Genomic DNA, 22,427 nt, shown 5'->3' with positions numbered 1-22,427 from the left:
AGTTCAATAACCTTCTCTTAAAATGATCATTGGTCATTACAGTCAAAAACTTTATTTGTATATTTGTTTACATCTAAGTTTTGTGACAATTAAGTGTTAAAATGTTTTTTTTACACTTTTATGACAAGATTGTTAAAACCCTAACTTCGTATTAAAAGTGTATGCCAATTAAAAATGGTTAAAAATGTTAAATTCTTTTAGTAACCTTTGCCTAACATCAGCATTTGCCATTAAAGTCAAAACTTGTATTTCTATTTGCACTTGAATGTTCTGTGGTTCACTTTTATGACAGTTAACAGAGTTAAAATGCTGCTTAAGTTCGTTTTACATCTTAACATCACCTGTGGTTAACTTATTTTTGCGCTTGAATGGAACAAGTTGTTTCAACTGATACTAAAATGACATCATTTTCCTCGTAATATTACAAAGTTATTCTTGTAAAATGATTTTTTAGATTTAGATTACAATTTTTCCTCTCAATATTTTGGCTTTATTCTTATAAAATTACTGCCGATTTTCCCATTTTTGGTTTTTTTTTGTTTTACTTTTATTGTTATTGTTATATTTTTAGAATGTGCTGCGGGCCAATAAAAATAAAAACAAAAAAACAGCCGCGGGCCGCAAATACACGCTTTGGACACCCCTGATTTAAGGAAGTCCCGCCCCTTCCAACTTGTGATTGGATGGAAAACGAGGAGCTAGAAAAGTAGTTGAATAAAACTTAAAGTACTCTTGACTTACTATAGGAAATCTCCAATTAGACTCAATCACATTGAGAAGATAGCCTGCAGGGGTAACTTGAGGTAAGACGCCCCCACCAAACCCCCTCCTTTCTTTGAAATGAAACTGGGCAACAGCGTGCATGCAAGCAGGATTTTTTTTTTTTTTTGGAAAGGGCATCTTCACACCAGGGAAGGAAGAGGAGGGAGGAGAGGGGAGGAAGAATAGAAGAAGAAGAGTGTTACTGTACGTTTTCTTTTGTTTCTTTTTACCTGCTCGATTTGACTGGTCAATCATGGGCTGGACTATTCTTCTCCTGGCATTAATGAACCTGGCAGAAGAAGAAGAAGAAAACATTCAATCACGGGCTGAAGGATTGACGAGGAGAGACACACACATCCAAACAAAACAGCAACAAACAAAAGGGCGATTGTGTGGCGACTTGGGAACCCAGTGAGGGATACTTTTAATGTTCCTTATGATGCCCCCCCCCCCCCCCACTTCGCTCCCTCGTTTAATAAAGCTTTTGATTACGTCGGGTTGCTACGGGCGCCGGGGAGACATTCCTCAAGTATTAGTAGCAGAGGGGGGACGCTCGCGGTGGCACATCCCTTTCTCCGTCCGTCTTTTTTATCCCCCCCTCGCAGACAGTTTGGCCCTGCACACGCCGACGCCACTGCATCCCGTCTCCAGATCCTTCTTCTTTCCCGTCTTAGGATGTCCCTCATTGGAATTTGAAAGTAAGCTTTAATTAAGAAACACAGAGGATACAAATGGTTTCTTTCATTGCCCTCAATGGGACCCCAACTCAAGGGGGGGGGGGGGGCGCCCCTTCTTTCCAGCTGTCCAGAAATGAGGACCAGGCACGCAGTGTTCACATGGTATTGTTATGTCAGCGAGCCCATCAATTAGGCGCGTCTGAAGTTTTATCACCGCCTTAGCAGCAAATAAGCTCCACACGCACACAAAAAAGGAACCTCGGGTACATGGAACCCGGGGGTCACGGGGAGGTGAGTGCCAGCCGGGGGCGACCTTTTTAACTTGACGCCTTTTTAACGCAAACTGACCGCTCGAGCCGAGAAAGCTCCTTCATTCACGTTCATAAAAATCGTAGGGCCGCCATGTGGTTGATATTAAAAGCTGTCCAGAGCTGCGTAAGACGAGGGCCCCCCCAAACGTACAGGGGCCTGGCTGAAGAGGTGGTCATTAGCAGCAAGGCAGTGCTGGAACCAATTTGGGTTCGTAATCCCCCATGAAGTCCTGATACCTGCCCGCACCTTCCCAATGGACCCTGAACGCCCTTAATCTGCCCCCCCCCAAGTGACACGCTTAAAGGAACAACATGCTCCAAGCTTGGCAGAAGAATGACAAGGGCAGGGCATCCACGGGGGCAGGTAACAGGGGGGCAACCGGCCCACACGTCCCTCCCCATGGGTGGCAAAGATAAACGTATCCAAGGGATTTAGACATTTTAGGTGAAAGTCACACAGCGAAGGATTTGAGGCAAACGCCCCCCCCCCCCCGTCTTTATATCATAATGGTTTCTCTCCAAAGACCCCAGGGGGGAGGAAATGTTTACAAGGTGTGCTCTTTTTCATCTCTAAGCGACAACGGAACATTAGGGAAAACTGAAAAGTCCAAAAATTCAAAAATCTATTCCGAAATAAAATGCAAAAAGTTGCAATTTTACAACAATAAAAATAAACGTTTAAATATAACGGCAGATCATTTTTTAACCTGTCAGTGTCAAAATTCCCACACAAACATGGAAGTAAAACAGCTTTGCTCTCATAAAATTAGGATTTTTTTCTCTCACAGAGTTTTTATCGTCATAAAATGACTACAGTCATTTTAATATATAATATAATTGATTTATATCATGTATATAATATATAAATATAGAATAAGTTACTCTTGTAAGAATATCACTTTTTTCCCCCAGAAATCTTACAACTCAGAGAAAAGAGAAGAGAAGAGAGTTTTTCATCATAACAATATATTTTTCTTGTAATATTCTGACTTTATTCTGAAAAAATGACAATTATGTTTGCATCAAACTATGACTTTCTAATAACAACAATGTTCAGTGTGGAAAGAAATATGAATAAACAATACACGCAGGACGTCTGGCCACGCACTGCCTCATTTGCGTCTGTGTGCTTAACTTGTCACCATGGCAACCAGGAGGCGCTGTGGTGCACCAAGGGCGTGGTTTGGAGAAGAGGGGGCTGTGGTGATGACCAAGGACCCCCGCCCCCTCCTTCTTTTGGCGTTCCAGCATCTTTTATCAGAGTAGAGCAAAGCCAATTGGGCTTATCGAGGTCGGCCCTGATAACACTGTTAATGGTGTGTGCTTAGGAGAACAGAACCGGGACGAGCTCGGCCCACTGGGACTAAGAGGCCAGTGGGACCCACCGATGGATGGATATGAGGACCCATGGCTTGGGGATCAACCCACAGCTTGACCACAGGGCCTAAACTGTACCCATGTGCTGTAAATCTACACATCAACACGGTGGACCAGCAGAACCAGAACCCTCCCGACCTAAAGTCCCCACCTTTTATTATCTACATCTGGTGGTGGAGCTTATTACTGCCTGCCTCTGCTCAGTGTTATAACGTACACACACACACACACACACACACACACACACAGCAGCTCTCAGCATGGGAACTCCATGCTGTCTTCAAACAAATAATTAAAGGCAAGGTTAGGGGGTCGTGTGTGGGTCATTCCTCTGGATACGCCACAGAATGTGTACATTCTCCCCAGGAGAGGGTGAAATAGCGTTGAGGAAGGGAGACAGGCGGGGGGTTGAATGTGGACTTCTTTTTTAGCCATTATTAAGGTGAGGATGCTTTTGGCATCCATGCGCTAACTCTGCTTTTTAAGCATGAGTGTGAATGTGCATGCACGTGTATGTCGTGTGTGTGTGTGTGTGTGTGTGTGTGTGTGTCTCAGCACATTCTTTAAACATGACCACCTACAGTAGCGCTTGGCGTGCCCTAAAATGGCAAGATGCTCACATTGGTACAATACATATGTGCTGAGAAGGACCATCCTGAGGAAGGATCGTGTTTTGGCTGTGAAAGCAACAGTCCAAGTATGAATGATGGAGCCAAGGCAGCAGGAGTCCACTTGACACCAGGTCTCCGCTAGGCTGGATCAACACAGCAGCCACGGCGACTAATATGGGCTCACGCATGAGGGGGTGGCCTGTTAAGTAGCCTGGCGAGCACACAATGTTGTCTTGTGTCTCACCGTGTGTGTGTGTGTGTGTGTGTGTGTGTGTGCCAGAAGACTGTGTCCACAGGAGCGTGTGTATTTTTAATATTGTGTATTTTTCTATGCATCTGGTTTTTAGGTCATCGATATCTGACTTTCGCATTAAAACAAAAACTCCAGTGAGTGGAAATATGTTTCAATTGTGTTGTTTTTTGTTCTCAAGAAAAAAAAAAAGTAAAGATAAAAGTCGTAACATTTCGAGAAAAAAAGTAATAATACAAAAAAAGTCGTAAAGTTATGAGATAAACTTAAAACTTAAAAATTACATTTTATTAATAGGAGGAAAATAGTTCAAATGTCAGGAGAACAAACGAGTAATGTTACGAGAAAAACATTTTCTTTTCTTTCCAGTTAGTAAAAATACAAATAAAATTGGACCATTACGAGATAAAAGTATAAATTGTATATTCCAACAAAGTATGTTGTTGTGAGATCAAAGATCTGGATTTACAACAAAACGTGGAAACACGATATCACAAAAGATGAGGGTCACAATTTAACGGAGGAAAAAACAGAAGAAAAAAAAGAGATTCAAAGTTTTAAGCTTTCCGAGAATAGCCGTTAAAAAAAATAATAAAAATCAGGAAAAAGGCATCAATTTACAAGACAAAAATGAATCTTATGGGGAAAAAAAGTAAAGGTATGAAATCAAAGCAATGTAATGTTAGTAGAAGATATCAGATATCAGATATCAGATATCAGATATCAGATAACATTATATATTAAATAACATTATATATTTCATATATATATTTATATATATTTCAATTGTATTGTTTTTTGTTCTCAAGGAAAAAAAGTACAATTTTAAAATATAAAAGTTGTCAAATTTAAAGAAGAAAAAAGTAAAAATACAAAAAAGTCGGAAAGTTACGAGATAAAAGTTTGTGTTATGAGAAAAAAAATTGAAATGTGCCGAGACCAAATGAATAGAAGAAAACATTTTACTATAAGAATAAGAGCAATAAAGTTGTACCATTTAGTCAAAAAAAAAATAACAAGATCAAATTTGAAATAGTCTGACAAAAAAAGTTATGAGAAACAAGTTCTGGAATTACAACAAAAACGTTAAAAGAAATCGGAAATAGGGTCGTAGTATGAAGAGGAAAAACAATATTACAAGAAAAAAACTAAAGATAAAAAGTTGTAACACTTCCGAGAATAAAGTCGTAACCTTCTGTAATTAAAAAAAGTAATGTTAGGAGGAAAAAAGTTAAAATGTCACAAGAACAAATGAGTAATGCTATGGAAAAAAAAAAAACATGTTACTATCAAAGTAATGCAAAAAAACGTAACACTTAGTAGAAAAAAATATTGCAACGTTATGAAATAAAAGTTCAAATATTCCAGCAAAAAATGTTGTAAAGTTCCGAGATAAAAGCTCTTGAATTACAACAAAAAATTGAAACACTACAACAAAATAGGGCAAAAAAAATAGGAGAATAAAAGGTGCACAGATAAAAAGTTGTTTCAGTTGTTACAGATAAAAGTTCCAGAGAATAAAGTGGTAGCGTTCCGTTAAAAGTATATATATATTATATGAGAAGTATTAATAAGTATTAATGCTATGAGGAAAAACATGTAAAGGTGTGAAATAAGGCCATTATATTACAGGAAAGGTAACGTTATGAGATAAAAGTTGCAATGTTCTGAAATAAAGTTGTCATTTTACAGGAAAGACTTGCTCGAAGTCGTGTTGCATGGATGGAGTATGTGAGGGTGCATGTCGCGTCACGTGGTGCAGAAATGGCGCATGATGCAGTAAATAGTCAACAAAACCACATGACAGCATTCAAAAGAAAAGTCATGCTGTGGTTTCCTGCACTCTTGCTGCCGCTTTTGTTTGTCAGGGCAGACATCTTTAGCATTGCTCTCTTCCTCTTCCCTTCCCTACTCTCCTTTCTTTCTCCACTAAGTCGTCAAACTAGTGACCCCACTCCTGATTGGCTGGCGGTCTCCGCAGCGATTGGCCCGGCTCTCTCTCTCTCGTGTCTCCCTCCCTCTCACGTTTCTCGCTCTCCAGAGAAGGCTTGGTTTGGCATGATGATTTGTCAGCCAAGGAATGCTGACAACAGGAGCCAGTTAGTTAGCAGGTGTGGCTTTGAGTCACTTCACCAGAAACACGAGCATTCTGTGAGATGCGACATGTTAGCTATCGATGCTTTGTGTGCATGGGAGCTCTAGGAAAAGGCTTTTCATACGGACCTGCAACCGACAAAGAAAATAATGCAATTTGCATGCCAGGCCAGTAGTTGGCAGTGTTTGAAAAGAAGCTCATCATCTGTATCATCTGTTCTCGGGTTTGAATCCACGCTGGATGCCATGAATGCCATGAATGCCAACGCAGTAGAACTCCTCGAGGGTGATTTAGCCCTTCTTCTGAAGCCTGAAGAGAGTCCATCCATCCGTGGATGGACTCTTTCTATGTTGCGGGGGTATGCTGGAGCCTATCCCAGCTGGCGGGGTACACCCTGGACTGGTCGCTGAACAAAGGCATTTCCAGAACAGACCCAACAACAAGAATGGTGACTGGGTGAACAGACGAGTGGACTGGGAGTGTGCTCCAAACTACCGTTTTACTACTACCGAAATACTACGTTTTTTATTATTGCGTAACACAACTTTCATAACAATACCGTTTTTTTCTTGCAGTACTTTTTTTTCTCCTCGCATCTTTACGTTTTTTTTTTTCTCGTATTAACTTTTTACTCTTCCAACTTCCTTCTCGTAGTACTCTCATTTTTTTCTTGTAATATTAAGAAATATTTTTCGTAATATTACAACTTTTTCTCCTCATAATATGAAAACGTTTACCTTGTAAAGTGAAGATTTTTTTATTGGAATATTCCAACATTATTTGTTATAAGAATTTAGTTTTTTCTTCTTGTAACATCACAACTTTTGAAAATAATAATTGTTAGGATTTTCATCATAATAACATAACATAACATAACATAACATAACATAACATAACAATATAAATTTTTTGCCTTAAAATATATATTTTTTCTTGTAACGTAACTTTTTTTCATAATAACGCTTGGTATGATTTTGTCATAATATTGCAACTTTTTTGTGCCTTTTTTCTCCTAAGATTACAACTTTTTGAAAATAATAACTGATAGTATTTTGTCATAATATTCCGTCTTTTTTCTCATATTTAATTAATTTTTTAAATAATAATAACACATAGGATATTTGCTGTAATATTGCAACTTTTTTCTGATAAATAAGTGAGCTTTTTTTTTTACAGTTTTTTTCTATAATAATAACTAGGATTTTTGTGTTAATATTCCATCTTTTTTCTCATATTTAATTGAAATTTTTTATAAGAATAACTCATACGATTTTTGTTGTAATATTGCAACTTTTTCTAATAAAAAGAACTGATAGGATTTTTGTCGTAACATTCTAACTTTTTTCTCATATTAATTGAGCTTTTTTTCTTGCTAAATTATTTTTTAATATATAATAACTGATAGGACTTTCGTCATCATATTCTAACTTTTTTGTCATAATATTTGAGTTTTTTTCTCGTAACCTTCCAACATTTTTTATAGGAGCTGATAGGATTGTTGTCCTAATATTGCAACTTCTGTCCCCAACACAGACTTTCATCAGATACTTTGTGTGAATGTTGTAACCTTTATTCATTCCTTCTTTATTCTCTCTTTCCCTTCATCTGTTGACGGGCCAAAGAAGAAAGTCCTCTGCATGTGCGCTGCATTGCTTTCTCAAACTATTTTTGCCACTTGTTCCCAACCACGGCTAATGATCGCTATTACCGGAATGCTAGCTTATCCCCTCGGCTTGAATTTTGTCCGCCACTTTGCACAAAACATCCACTGATGAAGTCAATGAAGTAAAAAACAAGCTGTCCTTTGGCCAGAGAGCGCATGAAAATGAAAGCCTTGAGGAGGCTGCGTTTGGTGTAAGCAAACACTCATTATGGTCGTGTCTCAGGTCTCTTGTGAACCTCCAACACGGTCACTGTAGTGACAACAGCAGCTCCCATCCTCCAACATCCTCCAACACTTGGCTAATGCAGACATGCACTACCAGCTGATACAGTAAATCGTACGTTATCAGGCTTCTTTCCTCCATCTCTGCCCCATCAGCGCTCCCTTCCTTTGAGTTGTACATGAAGCGACGTAAGCAGGGTGAGCATGACCTCACCCCCGTGTTTGATTTGGTGCAGATGTGAAGCAGAGCGCGGAGGCAGGATTTTTCTTTCTTTTTTTCAAGGAAGGTTGAGGGCCCACATTTGGGGCAACTGCTGTGTTTACATAGTTTTCTCTCTCTCTCTCTCTCTCTCCATACTCTTTTGTCTGCCTCTCAAAGGGGGACTGTTTCACCTCTCCTCCATGGACTTTCACTGACCTGTTTTTCGAGCCCTTTTTATGACGCCGCTCATTGGCCTTTTGTGGCACCCCTGCAGCCCCGCAACACATGCACTTTAGCATCGCTCGCTCTATTGCTCACACATTGCTCCCTAAAATTAAGCAACATCCAAACCTGGCGGACTGTTAAAGCTTGAGAGCAAAAAAAAAAAAAAAAAGCATGTGTGTATTTGTGCCGCAAACAGGCGCGATATAACGAGCAGCTAATTAAAATAAATCAATAGCACTGCGGCACGCTTGCTCTCTGGCTGTGCACTTTAATGTCAGTAAAGTGCCGCAATGCTATTCTGCTGACACCTTCGCTTTTTAAAGGAAAACTGCACTTTTTTATGGAATTTTGCCCATCATCCGCAATCATCATGTGACACATGAACACATATGTCTTTCTCTTTTCTGTGTGTTCTAAAGATATGGAAAACAGCTAAAAAGACGCAGCTAAGAATGCAGGTAATGGGAAACACTTATTCCGCCTCCTGAAAAAAACCTCCAAAAAGCGCCAACAACGCTCCATTTACAGGTAATGTCACGTGACGTACTGACACCTTGCCACACCACACCGGCTAGCTGCTAGCCGGCTCGCAACTAGCAAAAGGTAACGCTACATATTGGAGCTGCCGCTACTGCTGCTGCTGTTTTTGAGTTTGGAAAAGTTAACGCTAGGTGTCGGCGTTGTTTCTATGTTGCCGTGTGACATCAATACGCCCAGGAAGGAAGTTCCGGTATTGCTTAAAAGGACCAAAATACGGCAAAATACTGTAAATATTACATGTTATCATGAATGTACCTGTTATTACATGGTTACAGCATGGATATAAAACTATAAAACCTTGTTGGAGGCGTTTTAGTAGCGCTCTTTGTAGGCGCTATAGGTGTGTCCCATTACGTGAAGCAATGAGATGTCACTTTTCCTCTGTTTTTATCTCTTTAAGAACGTAGAGAAAAGAGAAAGACATACTGTATGTGTTCATGTCGCACACAGGGATAGTGGATCATGGGCAAAATTCCCAAAAAAGTGCAGTTTCCCTTTAAGTCTTTGCATCATAATGACCCAGTGCAACATCACCAAAACCCTTTGGATGACATCACTGGAAATATTCTTTGGTGATTTTTGATTAGAATGTGGAATATCAACTTTATTGCCAGAAATTGATGACTTGAATGATTCGTCTATTATATATTATTATTAGAATTCCAATATTTTTTACTAATACTATTCCCCCCTCCCTAAAATAACAAAATTACAATTTTTCTAGTAATATTTGTATTCATTTTTCATAATATTATGACTTTTTCCTCATATTATTAATTATTTTTTTAAACAAATTATTTCTTGCCCATAAAATTACATTTCTAATTAATTTTACTTTCTTTCCTCCTAATAATTATAATTTATTTTCCACAACATTATGCCTTTTTAATTTGATAATATGTATTTTCTTTCATAATATGTAGTTATTTTTTATACTAATTTATGTCATAATATTGTTGCTTTACTTAAAATAACACTTTTTTCTCATAAAATTATGTTTTCATTCTCTAAATATTCAGAGTTTTTCCTAATAATTAGAATGTATTTGTCATAATAATATGACCTTTTTGAATACATTTATGAATATGTTACATTTATTGTCATAATATTGCTGAATCAATTTTGAAAAAAAATCTTTTATTTCTTGTTATATTATATGTTTATTTTGCAAATATTAGACCTTTTTTTCTTGTGAAATACAACATTTTTTCTGAAAATATACAAAAACAATTATCCTAATATTGCTGCTTTAATTTGATAAAACTGCCCATTTTTTTGTAATATTCTGCCATTATCCTCAACATAAAAACTAAATTAGAACGGCAATTTCCATATTTTCCATCCACAGGAAGTTTCCAACTTGTGACACTTTGGCTCCAGAGCCAACCTCTTTATCCAAGGTGCAAAACCCCAACACTGGTTTGTCCTGCGGCCATTGAAGGCAGCATCCAGTGTATAAGAAAGGTGAGGCTGTCTGACAACACCACCAACAAGCTCTGACAACAGCAGCGGGGGAGGTGAGTTTGAGGGGGGGGGGCCTTAAAACGGTGTTCAGGCGCCTCTCATTTGACACGTTGCCCTCCTCCTCCGTCTCCGTCTTCTCTAAGACACACGATAGTTATTGTTCTTATCAGCTAAGGTGAAAAGAATGGAGCGCGGCCAAGCCTGCCTGAGGCGTCAACACACCTGTATGAAAGAGAACTTATTGTAGCAACACAGCATGGCCGACTTGCCCCGGCACCAACACCCTTCTCAGGGGAGGAGGAGTGGACTGACTCTTCTTTAATCCAAACAGTCCCCAAATAATCGCCTTCATTTAACCTTCCCTGCTGCACGAAGCTGCCACCTCTCCGCCCTGGAATGTTTTCAACAGGGTTCTTATTTTGGAATCACCCCAGCAGGGGATGGAGCAAAGTGCGGATCCACGTGAAGGAGGCAAAACACCTTATTAACGTGCGAAGGTGCACACACCTTGCTCTTCGCCTGCCTGCCTTCCCCGGAGCTGAGGGACCAACAGCTTTGGCTTTCACCTCGTTTGAAGTCAGGCTGGAATCATCCCACGTATGTCAATAGTAAGCACGCTACTTACCCCCCTCCCCCAACAAAAAACTGCGCAGTACGAAGGAATATTAGGGACTAACGTAAAAGACAAAAACATGGACAAGTTGTACAATTTTTTCATTTTGCAGGTAAAAGTCACTTACATTTTAAATACCAGTTTATTACAATAATAATACTATTATTACTTTATCTATTGTGTGCAATTTCAACTTTATTCCAACAATATTACCACGTTATTTTTGTGAAATTGCTATTTTTTTCTTGTCATATTACAACTTCAAGCTCAAATGTAGCACCTTTTTTCCTGTAAAAGAATCCTTTTTTTTTTTACACACGGTATATTAATGTATTACGACATCTTATTGGCATGAAATTCCAACTTCTTTTTCATTATAGTCAAGATTTCCGCTACATGTCGGTTAAATTTGTAAAGTTACAAATAATATCACAATCCACGAATCGTACGACATTTAGACTTAGACACACTTTATCGATCCGCACGGGAAATTGCTGGGTCGCAGTAGCTCAACTGCAGAAGAAAAAGAAAAAAACAGTCTAAAATATAATAAAATAGAAATAATGGAAGATTTGCATATTTACTGCAAGTGAGTAAAAAGTCAATAGGAGTAAATTGAGACTTTAGGATGAGTAAAATGATGACTGTTATTTCATAATAATCTCACAACGTGTATCTTTCTTCTAAAGAATAATCTATGCTTTCTACTCGTAAAATTATGACTTTCTCACATGATATTTTCATTTATTCTCCTAACATTATGACCTCATTTTTGTTAAATAAAAAATAAAATTTCCCCTTTAATATTATGACTATTTTCACATAATATTACAATAAACATTATTGTCATAAAATTAAAAACTGTTTCTTGTAATATTTAATTTTCTTGTTTTTTTTGCCTACGTAAGCATTTTTTGCAGAATATTATAGGTATTTATTTTAATATTATCACTTTTTCTCGTAAGATTATGGTTGGGTACACATAAAATTAGAATAGACCTTACTGTCACAAAATTACTTATTACTTAAGTAATCTTTCCTGTAATATTTTATTTCATTTGAAATATTTATTGTTTAAATATGGCATTTTTCTCAGAATATTATAGGTATTTATTTTAATATTCTGACTTTTTTCTCATAATATTATGACTAGACTGACATAACATTAAAATAGACCTTATTGCCATAAAATCACAAATTGTTTCCTGTAATATTTTATTTAATTTGCAATATTTATTGTTTAAATATGACATTTTTTCTCTGAATATTATAGCTATTCCATTTAATATTATGACTTTTTCTCATAATATGTTATTCTCTAACACTAATAAAAATGTAAAATTTTCTTGGAACATTTTCAATGAAATCACTTATTTAAGAATTTATTCTTGTAGATTTTTTTTAAATGAATGGCACAGCTGTAAATCACATGCAACCGCATTTAAAGTCATTCCAAGGCTTTTCCAGCAGCTTGAAAAAATCATTACACCAGTAGTAGTAGTAGTCGTAGTATTAGTAGTAGTAGTAGTAGTAGTAGTAGTCCAACGTGGAATCTACTGATTTACTGCACTAGAAACCCTGCAGTGGAAGGCAGTGGTCCACATGGAGAGAGGAGGGGCAGTCCAGCGCCATCATTAGCATCACTCCTCCTGGGACAAGGAAGGAGGCAACCTATTTCCTTACTTATCATCCAGCGTGTAGCATCCCTGCTATCAAACTACTTGTACTTCCTTCACTGTCTTTGTCTCATTCTCTGTCTTTTTCTGCTGCCTGGTAATCGAGTGAGTGTGCGACTCTGTGACCGGGTGCCCCCCCCATTCCCTCTCTCTCCTTTTTTGTCAAATATCAAACAGGGTTGCTTTGTGGATTAGCAGTGGGGGGAGCCGATAATGACATGATAGCGGCATGATATTTCAAACAAAATTGAGTGCCAATTGCCGGCGTCGTCTCGGCAGCGCGGCGGGAAACAAGGGCCGTGTATTTCCTTTGAGTTGGGATCAAATGTCGCTCTTCTTCTCTTCTTTTACCAGGCTGTAATGGGCAGAAGACGGGTGCGTGGGGAGGGGCGGGGTGCACATGTGTTGTATGCACACATGCACACGCATGATCCAGCTCTTAAATCTCAAAGAGGGGCTAAAGTAAGAGTGCAGGGAGCTGCCCCCGTTTTACCACGCCACCTCTTGGGCACCCAAGAATGGATGGACGCCAGCAAACAACAAGCGATTATAGGGCCACCTCTCTTGCCCCTCACCTAGTTCTCGTAATTACATCAGTGGCTGTGAACAGGATTTTTCCACACTGGAAGTTTCCATGATGCCGCACATTATTAGCGACCGCAAATGCCCCCAGCCGTCGCTTTTAAAAATTAATACAGAGTTTCAATTGCACATAATTGCTTTGACATATATTCACAAGGCGCTAACAGCAGCAGTGGCAGTGGTCACAAGAAAAGAAGGCAGGGTTATAAATAGTTTGTGGAAGCAACTGAAGCGGAGCCAACACTGGAAAGGAGACCACAGGGGCTCTGATGTGATGGTGGCCGCCCCCCTCGGGGGCAAGCCTCTCTGATCAGTCCCACCACTGAGAGTGTGCAGCCTCCTCTGGTCCTTCTTATTGGACGGTCACAATAAATGAAAATAAACTGCTGTGTCTCCCAAAAGCCAAAGCGGTGCGTGAAGTGGGGAAAGAGTGGCCCCGAAATACGGGGGACCCGGTTTTCAGAAAGTATTGGGACACATGGTTGGTTCATCTACAGGTGGTAAAAAATCGCAGGTGTTTTGGGGGTGTGTGAAAATGTCTTGGTAGGATATGGGGGTGGGTGGTGCCCAACAACGCCCCTTGATTCGTTATTTTACTGACACGTCTCAAATATTTGGTCCACATACATTTAATTAAAAAGCATAAAAAAGAGAAGAAGAGAGATTTGGGGTCGGAACGATTGGGTGGTGGATCCCCCATCATCAGGAATAGACATACGCTAACTACGCACGTAATATTGACGTTTTATTGTCAACTTTACTTTTAAAATAATTCAAGTGCCTCCTCACTTGACACTATTCTCCTAATTTTGACTTTATTTTTATTTAAAAAAATATATATTGCGAACAATTGATGGAATAATTGATGGATGATTGGTTGTTTTCACATTTTAATATTTGACGTGGTTCACTTCTTTTTACACTTGTATGGCAATCATACTTTTCCAAGCTCCAACCTCCAAAGCAGGAATCGCATGTATCCCCATCGTATAAACATGTAATGTGAATAAAAAGGGTATTATTACTTTTGTTTTGAACAGTGTGTGGAAAGAGGACAGGAGGACTTTAGTTGGAATGCAAAGCGTGAAAAAGCGAGTTGAAGACAAACAGTGAGAGCATGCCTCAACAAAGACAAAATACCTTGTAGAGGTTCACAGAGTTTAAAGAGCTCAGCCCGAGCAGGAGATCCTGTCCTCTCTGGCTACACACACACCCACACACACACCCACACACACACACACACACACACACACCCTCAAGGCCATTCTGTTACACCTGGTCACCTTTATCCCTTTCAGTCCCCCACGCCCATAGCCTTCCTTACAAACATTCGCAGCAAGCATTTCCCCGTGGCTAACACACAGCTCCCTTGGCGATATCTCCCTCAGCTGATAAAAGTCATTATTGCAAATCTACTCTGTCAGGCGAGAAGCTTTGTCGCTGTCATAAGCCGCAGACGTGGGAAAAAAGCCGAAACAGAGTGAACAGTCGTAAAGACAGATGCTATATTAGCGTTTAGATTTTGTTTCTTTGCTTCACTTGATACAAATTTGAAATAATGTTGCAGCAAAACGACTACGAATGCTGTTGTATGCATGCCAGACCACTAGTTAGTGATGTCACTTTGTAAAGAAACCAGGGCAGTCAAATGATTAAACATTTTAATCAGATTAATCACAGACTGCAAATTAATTGATCATGATTAATCTCCATTCGCAGCTATGTCTGAAATATGTCCATTTTTGCTGTATTTTATATAATGGAAAGACGAATGACAGGACAGGCTTGTAAATTTTTGTATGTATTAACAGCTCCAAATGAACTGAACATTTTAATCCAGCTAAAAGATAGCACACACATGCCTGAAAATCTATTTGCCTAACCTAGCGTCTGTAATAGTAGCAGAACATTTGAACCACACTTTAGCAGTGTTATTACAAACAACTACTTCTACGAAATAAGTCAAATCATTCGCAAATTTTCTACCTTTTAACGGAGCATTAGAGATGTCACAGAGGCGGGACAGCACCTGTGTGAAGAGAGTGTTACGTGACACTCGCTTCTACTGCCCTGTTGTGTTGGAAGCAGTTGTAACCCCCCCCCCAAATGTATTTTAGATGCTGACAAGCGTCTGGTTGTCTGATGCTGTATTGCTGTGGGTTTGCAGTGTGGTTCTGTGTGAAATGCACAGACGATAAAAAACGGATCTTTACGACCGTTACGACTATTTTGCGGGATCTCTGTGTGAAAGTCGTATAAATGAATACCGAAAACAACTTTTGTGGGGGTTTTAGCTGAAAACGTTGCGGTGTAAATGGCCCCTCAAGTGAGAGAAAAGCTCCCATTTGTCCCAATGAGCTCTAAAGCAAATGGAAGCTCATAAACAAGAGACTTGACTGTATAGACTTTTGCCCTTTTATGAGGCGGGGACCCCTGTAAGAGGTTGGGGGTGGGGGGTGGGGTGTGCTGGGACAAGCGACAAAAGAAGAAGAAGAAGGAGGTACAGGTTAAGGCAGAGAGAAGAGTGACATCTCGCCTCGTTTGCGGCGGCCTCATTACCAAACAATACGGCTGTGAAATTGGTTTAATGACAAAGTCATAAAATTGCTATTCTGCTCACAGATGGCCCCCGGGCTCATGGAGGATTCTGGCAGGCTTACGACGGCTGCCCGCGTGCATTAAGCTACTTCTTGTTCAGGAAAACACAGCATCTCTCTATCTTCCTGCAAATGAAAGAAATTAACCTACTTTTTCCCTTTACTCCCTCTTCTCGACCTCTCATCTCCCCTCCCCCAAACACACACACACACACACTTCTCACCCTGCCGCTACAGAAATTAGGTAAAATTAAAGAAAAAAAAGAAGAAGAAAAAGAAAAAGGAGTCTCGCCCACGCAAGCACAGCTCGACTTTATTTCAAACGCGCAGCTCTTGTTATTAAACGACCCCGCCAATAAAACCAAGCTGTTCAGGAATAAAAGAGCCAAAAGGTGCTGAGAAGTACAAAGACACCCCCAAACCTCCTCCGTCACCCCCTCCTCCATCGCTTTCTAATGCTTTTGCTGCAATGCTTCTTTCAGCTCTGTGCAGCCTCACACAGTGCATTTAGTCGGAAACAGAACAAATTAGGAAGCGCTATATTACATTCAATTACCATCCGTATAAGCATCACTGATATGGTTCTACTTCAAGTGTGCTGCCACATTACGCCATTATTGAATCGGGATTATGGTGTGAAATGCTGCTAATATGTTCATTAACTGAGGAGTGAATGTTGAACAAAAATGATATGCATGGTTCTAAACAACAGAGCCCTATGGTTAGCATCTTGGCCACACAGTCAGGAGATCCGGAAGATCTGGGTTTGAATCTCCCATGGGCATATCTGTGTGGAGTTTCCATGTTCTCCCTGTGTGTTGTGGGTTTTCACCGGCTACTCTGGTTTCCCCCCACAATAAAAATAATTGTCATAAATCTAGCAGGTGGTCGGACAACTATAAATGAAAAGTATCTCCTGGGAAATAATTATTGAGCTAAGTTTAGTCTTTGGGGGTCACATGGAGGCTATCTATCCAAAGAGCCAATTTCAAAGCACGAAAATGTATGGGAAATTAAACATTTTTTTAATGTAATTAGCACAGTTTTACAAAGATGAGCCCGATCCGGATCAAAAGTCAGTCAAGTTGTTCTTAGGTCATGTCAACGCTACACACCAAAATTGATCCAAATCCATTTAACACATTTTGAGTTTCTGGATCAGGATCAAAAGTCCAGTCTCAGATTTTTAAAGTGATACCTGTAAAGGTACGGATCATAGTCAAACGTCTGCTAATTTGTCCGATTGATGCTAGCTCTAGATCAGTGCCTGTGAGTATTTTCATTCATCCAGGTCATTGTATCCTCAGGGCATTGAATTGATCGCAACTGGACTGTTCAGGTTGTCTCTGTAAGACAACAACAATAACAACGCATCATCAGCAGGGTAAATCTAACATGTCTCACGTTCCGTTTTTGTGTGTGAACAGTCCAACGCTTGGTGAATTCTGCTCCACAATGTCTTCCAAAGACAACCTGGACAGTGCATTTGTGATCGATTCAATGGCCTGAGAATCAGTCCAGTGTTTTTTTTTAAGTGATAGCCGTTTCACAAATAGGATTTGATTCATAAGTTCATAAAATTGTCCTGTGTTCACAGGTTTTGGAGTTTTGTCCATGTTACAAAGATGACTCATTAATCAAACCGCAGTTACGTACAGAATCCTTTCATTTTTGAGACATGTTCCCAGAAGACCCCTTCAACAGAATTCCTCTAAATCCGTTTTTACAATATGTTTCAGAGCAAAAGTTCTGATATTTTCCTTGAGTCATATCAACACTACACACTAACAACCCTTGAACATACCCTGGATGTGTACTAGCTACGCTGCATTATTGTTTGTAGGGAATTCTACTAAATGATTACGTGTTAGTGTTCCTTTTATGGAAGCAACACATTTTTTTTTTCACCCTGAATGTTGACTCACACAGCTGCCGCGTTCTGACCCGCGATACACTCTCAAGTGTCTGATAAAGTGGGAGTGGGCACCATTAATCACATGGCACATATGTTGGCAAAAAGTGCACACATCAACACAACAGTAGCGCACATTAGCATCAGCTGTTTAAGACTCCCCCATGGCTCACTTGCAAATATGGATGGCAACAACTGCTTAACTAAAAAAAAAACTATAAATGAAGGTTCTAATCTGCCAATAGTGCGAATATGCCTCCAGTGGAGATGAAATGGGATTATTATTTGAGCATGGAGGAAAAACAGCCAGATCAAATGAATTTAGCGGGTGGGGGGGGGGTGCTTGCCACTTGGGATCTGACAACAGAGTCAATTCTGCTAATTAACTGCCAATTAGCACTCCCTAAATGAGAGGGATCATGATGCTCATGTTGGCATCACCACAGACTCCCCCTCTCTTCACCAGTCTCACACACACACACACACACACACACACACACACACACACACACACACACACACACACACACACACACACACACACTTAAGGTGGTATATTTAGCAAGGCGATGGGGGGTACAACATGGCTACTTCCAGAAATCCCAGGTTGTCGCCAGAAAAGGCCCTGCCATTTCCATTTGGGTCAAAGATAAGACTTGGGGAAAAAAGTAGGATGTCAAAGAAAGGAAAGGGGGGGGGGAAACATCATTGCCTCAAAGCTCATAATAAAAAAAAAAAAAATTGATAAAAAAAATGAGAGCAAGAGTCGTAATTTTATGATACATTCGGAAAATATGAGTTATTATTATAATTTTTTCGTTTTTTCATATTGGGTTCGCCTGCCAAACCAGAAGATCATAAAAGTTTCTTACTGGAAGCATCTTTTGTTTGGACTTTAATCTTGGAGGCGCACACTGCAAACAATTATGTGCACCACTGGAATATTGTTGAAACTGATGATGAGCCTGAGTGTGCCTGTGCTGAAGTATGTCCAATTTGACAATCTCTGTACAGAAAAAAATGGTGCTGTAAAAATAGGTGGATTTTCCTCATTTCTTTCCCATTCAAATGTCCCCCACCCTCCCAATATGTGCAAGCTTACACACTTCATGTTTATACAGTTGCGTAATCCTTTTATAGTTCTGATAATAATAATAATAACAACACTAATCAGTGTACTATGGCCGCTCTCAGGTGACTGCTGGGAGATACGGAGTCTATTTCATGTCATCGGTGGGCACAGGCTGCCTGGCGCCGTCGTCTGGCGGATATCCTTCCCTTATCATGTGACCTGTGCTCCGACAGGGGGCAAAGGTTGGCCGAGAGCCGCCCCTGTGTCTTAATAACTCACTCATTGTATTCCTTTCTGCCGCTAATTACAGCTCTCCCGTGCGTGTGTGTGTGTGTGTGTGTGTGTGTGTGTGTGTGTGTGTGTGTATTCCCCCCTGGGCTGTAGAGACGAGCCAGAGGAGTAAAAATAGAGTGTGGCTTAGTGCCCTCTTTATTGTTATTAGTCCTCCATTGGCACAGCAGTTCGTCATCATATATGCCAAGAAGTGACATATTTGCCTTCTTCAGCTCACTGTGAAGACGACGGAATAACGAGCGCACCATTTCCTGCCTTTCTTTAGGCCACCTTTCTTCTCCCGTCATCTGTCATCGGTGTCATCTCTCAGGCCCGCGCTGCAGCTTGTCAGTGTGTGTGTGTGTGTGTTTATGTGATGGCTGCATCGCTGCAGTGGTAAATAACAGCGGATATCGTGCTGGGTTTGACGCAGAGACACGAGGGGATACGGTCAGGCCCCATTTAGCTCCCAATGACAGCTGCCGAGACGAGAAAACCACACCGCTCCTTGTCAAGATCTGGTGCTCTATTGAAGGCCAAACAATCCTACAATGTCCATCTCACTGTTTTGATTGTTAAAGTACCACAAAAATCCAACAACTTTATTCGGATACACAACAAAATGTAATGGATTCTTTCTTTCCTCCTTCCACAAAGCGTACTGGAAAATTTGTTAACTCCTCATCCCATCATTGACAAATCAGCAACCAGTGACCAAACTTCTCAATCAAAAAAAAACATGACTGGATTTACAACTGCTAGAAACTGCGCTATTTTTCTACTACAGTCCAGAATTTCCAAACCTTAACAGAAGCACTAGAACACATATGCATATAAACAACAACAACCAAAAAGTACCAAACTACCAAAAAGTAGTTTTTTCGGTAATCCTGCTAACAATGCTGGAAAATTTGCTGGTCTTTTTTTTCACGCAGCCCTTTTGGATGCTCACCAAAGCACTAGCAGTTACATTTATGCATATAAAGATTTTAAAAAATGTAAAATGTTGTCAAAATGTCGGGTAATCCAAACATTACTGCCTTTCTTTTCCTGTACCAGCACTCCTAGAGGATGACCGATGCTTTACAACTTTGATGCATTTTGAGAAATGTGGAAAAATGTTACATCTGGCATAATCCCGCACAAAATTTAGTGGAAATGATTTTTTTAGTGATAAATGTCATTAGTTATCAACTACTGCAACTAGGCCTGTCACGATAACAAATTTTGCTGGATGATAATTGTCCTATAAATTATTGTCGATAATCGATATTATTGATATTTTTTGAGACAATTTTTTTCATTCATTATATAGCATAATAATGAGAGTACATCCTATTAAAAGCAATAATCTTTAATTTATCAAGAGTATTTAACATTGTAATTGGAATGTCAAGAGCTTTTAAGTAAATTAAACAAACATGATAAATTAAACAAACAACAAAAGACAAAAAAACTAATAAACTAATAAATAAACTAATAAACAAAATGGACTGTGTCTCTTTTAGCAAAAGAATGCACTTCAAAAATCACAGTCAAAACCAAAAATAATAAAAAAAACCCGTCTCTGTTAAGAAAAAACAACACTCCAATAAAAACCACACACACAGCTATGTAGTCTATTGTTAAACTAATGTAGGTGGAAGAGTAAAATGCAATGTTTCTGATGTCCTTCAGCATGTCTTTTTTCACTCGGTTATACAGTTCAGGAATGCCGTTTGTGACATGCACATGTACGTTCTCCCAGGCAATTCGTACTGTCTGCCACACATATCTAACATTTCCCGAAATATTAGCTTTTAAACCATATTGAAAGGTTGCATTTCTTTTGCAATGTAGTGAGCGACACTGTGAGCGCGCACCATTTTGCACTGTTTGTTTATATTTACTTTGCCGACAAAACGCCTCAGTGAGCGTTGGTCATATCGCCCTTCTTCCTCGTCACTACTTTCGAACAAATCGACATATCGATTCATGTTCATGCGCTCACCTTGTTCATTCTGTTTAAAACCGAAATATTCCCTCACGCATTCGCCTTAAAAACCATTACTCCTGTGCCTTCATTCATGTTGGTGTATGCTAGCTAACGCAGCTAACTTGCTTGTAACTGTGCGTCCACTAGTAGCCCCGCCTCGACGTCATGTCTGAGAGGAGGGTTTACTCTCTCCGTTCATTCCCCTGGAGCACCATCGTGCACAGACAGATGCAGAGTGAACCCTCTTGTCATCCAGCCTGTGTGGTAAAGACAAAAAAAGCACGCATGCGCTTCCACATGTTTTTTTTATCGTTCGATTTATCGATTAGTGTGACAGGCCTAACTGCAACTTCATCCAAATCCGCATCCTACACAAAGAAAGTTGGCAATCCTGCTAACCGTAAAACTGATAACTCATGGAAACTGTGCTATTCTTCTTTTTCACTGCAGTATTTCTTGATCTTGACCATTGTTCAACTTTTAAAAGGTGGGTAAAAACATCCAGAATCCACACCCTACACCTAGTATTGATAGGCGGTTTCTGCATAATCATGCTAGTGGAACTTTGTTATTGTTCTTTTTTAGTGCAACACTTCTGGGTTTTTGGGTAATCCTGGTAATTGACAAAGAAACCCCCCTAAATGTTTTTGGAAGCTTCACAATTCCCTTTAATTGTAATAGAAAGGCACAGAACCTGTCTTTGTTGGTGCACAATGCCGTTGTAATATCTCAGTAAACTGTGAGAGAGCTGCCAGTGTCCATTAGAACACTCACAGTATGCACACATAGGCTGCCATTAAAAGCACAATCAAGTAGCCGTCAAATAGTGGACTTTAACCTGTGCCTGTGTTCTTTATTAACACGGGACCTGCTAATGCCTACAAACAGGTGAGGCTGTTAGCTAATAATGCAGACGGGAGATAGCGTCTACAGGAGCCAGACAACCGGTTTCAAAGCAGTGGTGGGAGGTGTCAGTTTTGTTTTTTTTGGTAGTGTGCAGGTGAGCTGCAGGTAAAAAAAAGGGAGCATGCTTTTGCGCTTCCACAGAGCAGCCTTGTGCCCTCGCAATTCTGCCAGAGGACAAAGCCCTGATTCAGCACATCCTTTCCCCATGGGGGGAGAGCGCTGGAAACCGAAGACAGCGACTATGTAACACCACCCCCCCACCACCACCAAAACCCTTCTCCATCCCGCACCAGCCCTCTGTCTGTCTCTCTCTCCTTGTGTGTCTATCTGTCTTTGGCCTGTCATGTTGGCAGCGGCGATGCATCAAAGCCAAGCACAGAACAATGCCAGGGCCTAGTCAGGAATTTGAAGGGCTTTTATTT

At 39.9% G+C, this 22,427-nt stretch overlaps 1 protein-coding gene across 5 annotated transcripts in view; it reads right to left on the bottom strand.

The window, feature by feature from the left end:
* Positions 1-22,427, bottom strand: part of meis2a (Meis homeobox 2a) — a 109,616-nt gene that overhangs the window by 8,306 nt on the left and 78,883 nt on the right. For all 5 annotated transcript variants that reach the window (XM_054797490.1, XM_054797492.1, XM_054797487.1 and 2 more), the window contains exon 10: positions 993-1,051. In XM_054797490.1, coding sequence (XP_054653465.1) covers positions 993-1,051 — 59 coding nt within the window. The remainder of the gene's footprint in view (positions 1-992; positions 1,052-22,427) is intronic.

The sequence above is a fragment of the Dunckerocampus dactyliophorus genome, chromosome 13 (assembly GCF_027744805.1).
Source record: "Dunckerocampus dactyliophorus isolate RoL2022-P2 chromosome 13, RoL_Ddac_1.1, whole genome shotgun sequence".
Taxonomy (NCBI): domain Eukaryota; kingdom Metazoa; phylum Chordata; class Actinopteri; order Syngnathiformes; family Syngnathidae; genus Dunckerocampus; species Dunckerocampus dactyliophorus.
The sequence above is the reverse complement of the archived record's forward strand: the minus strand, read 5'-3'. Positions and strand labels throughout refer to the sequence as shown.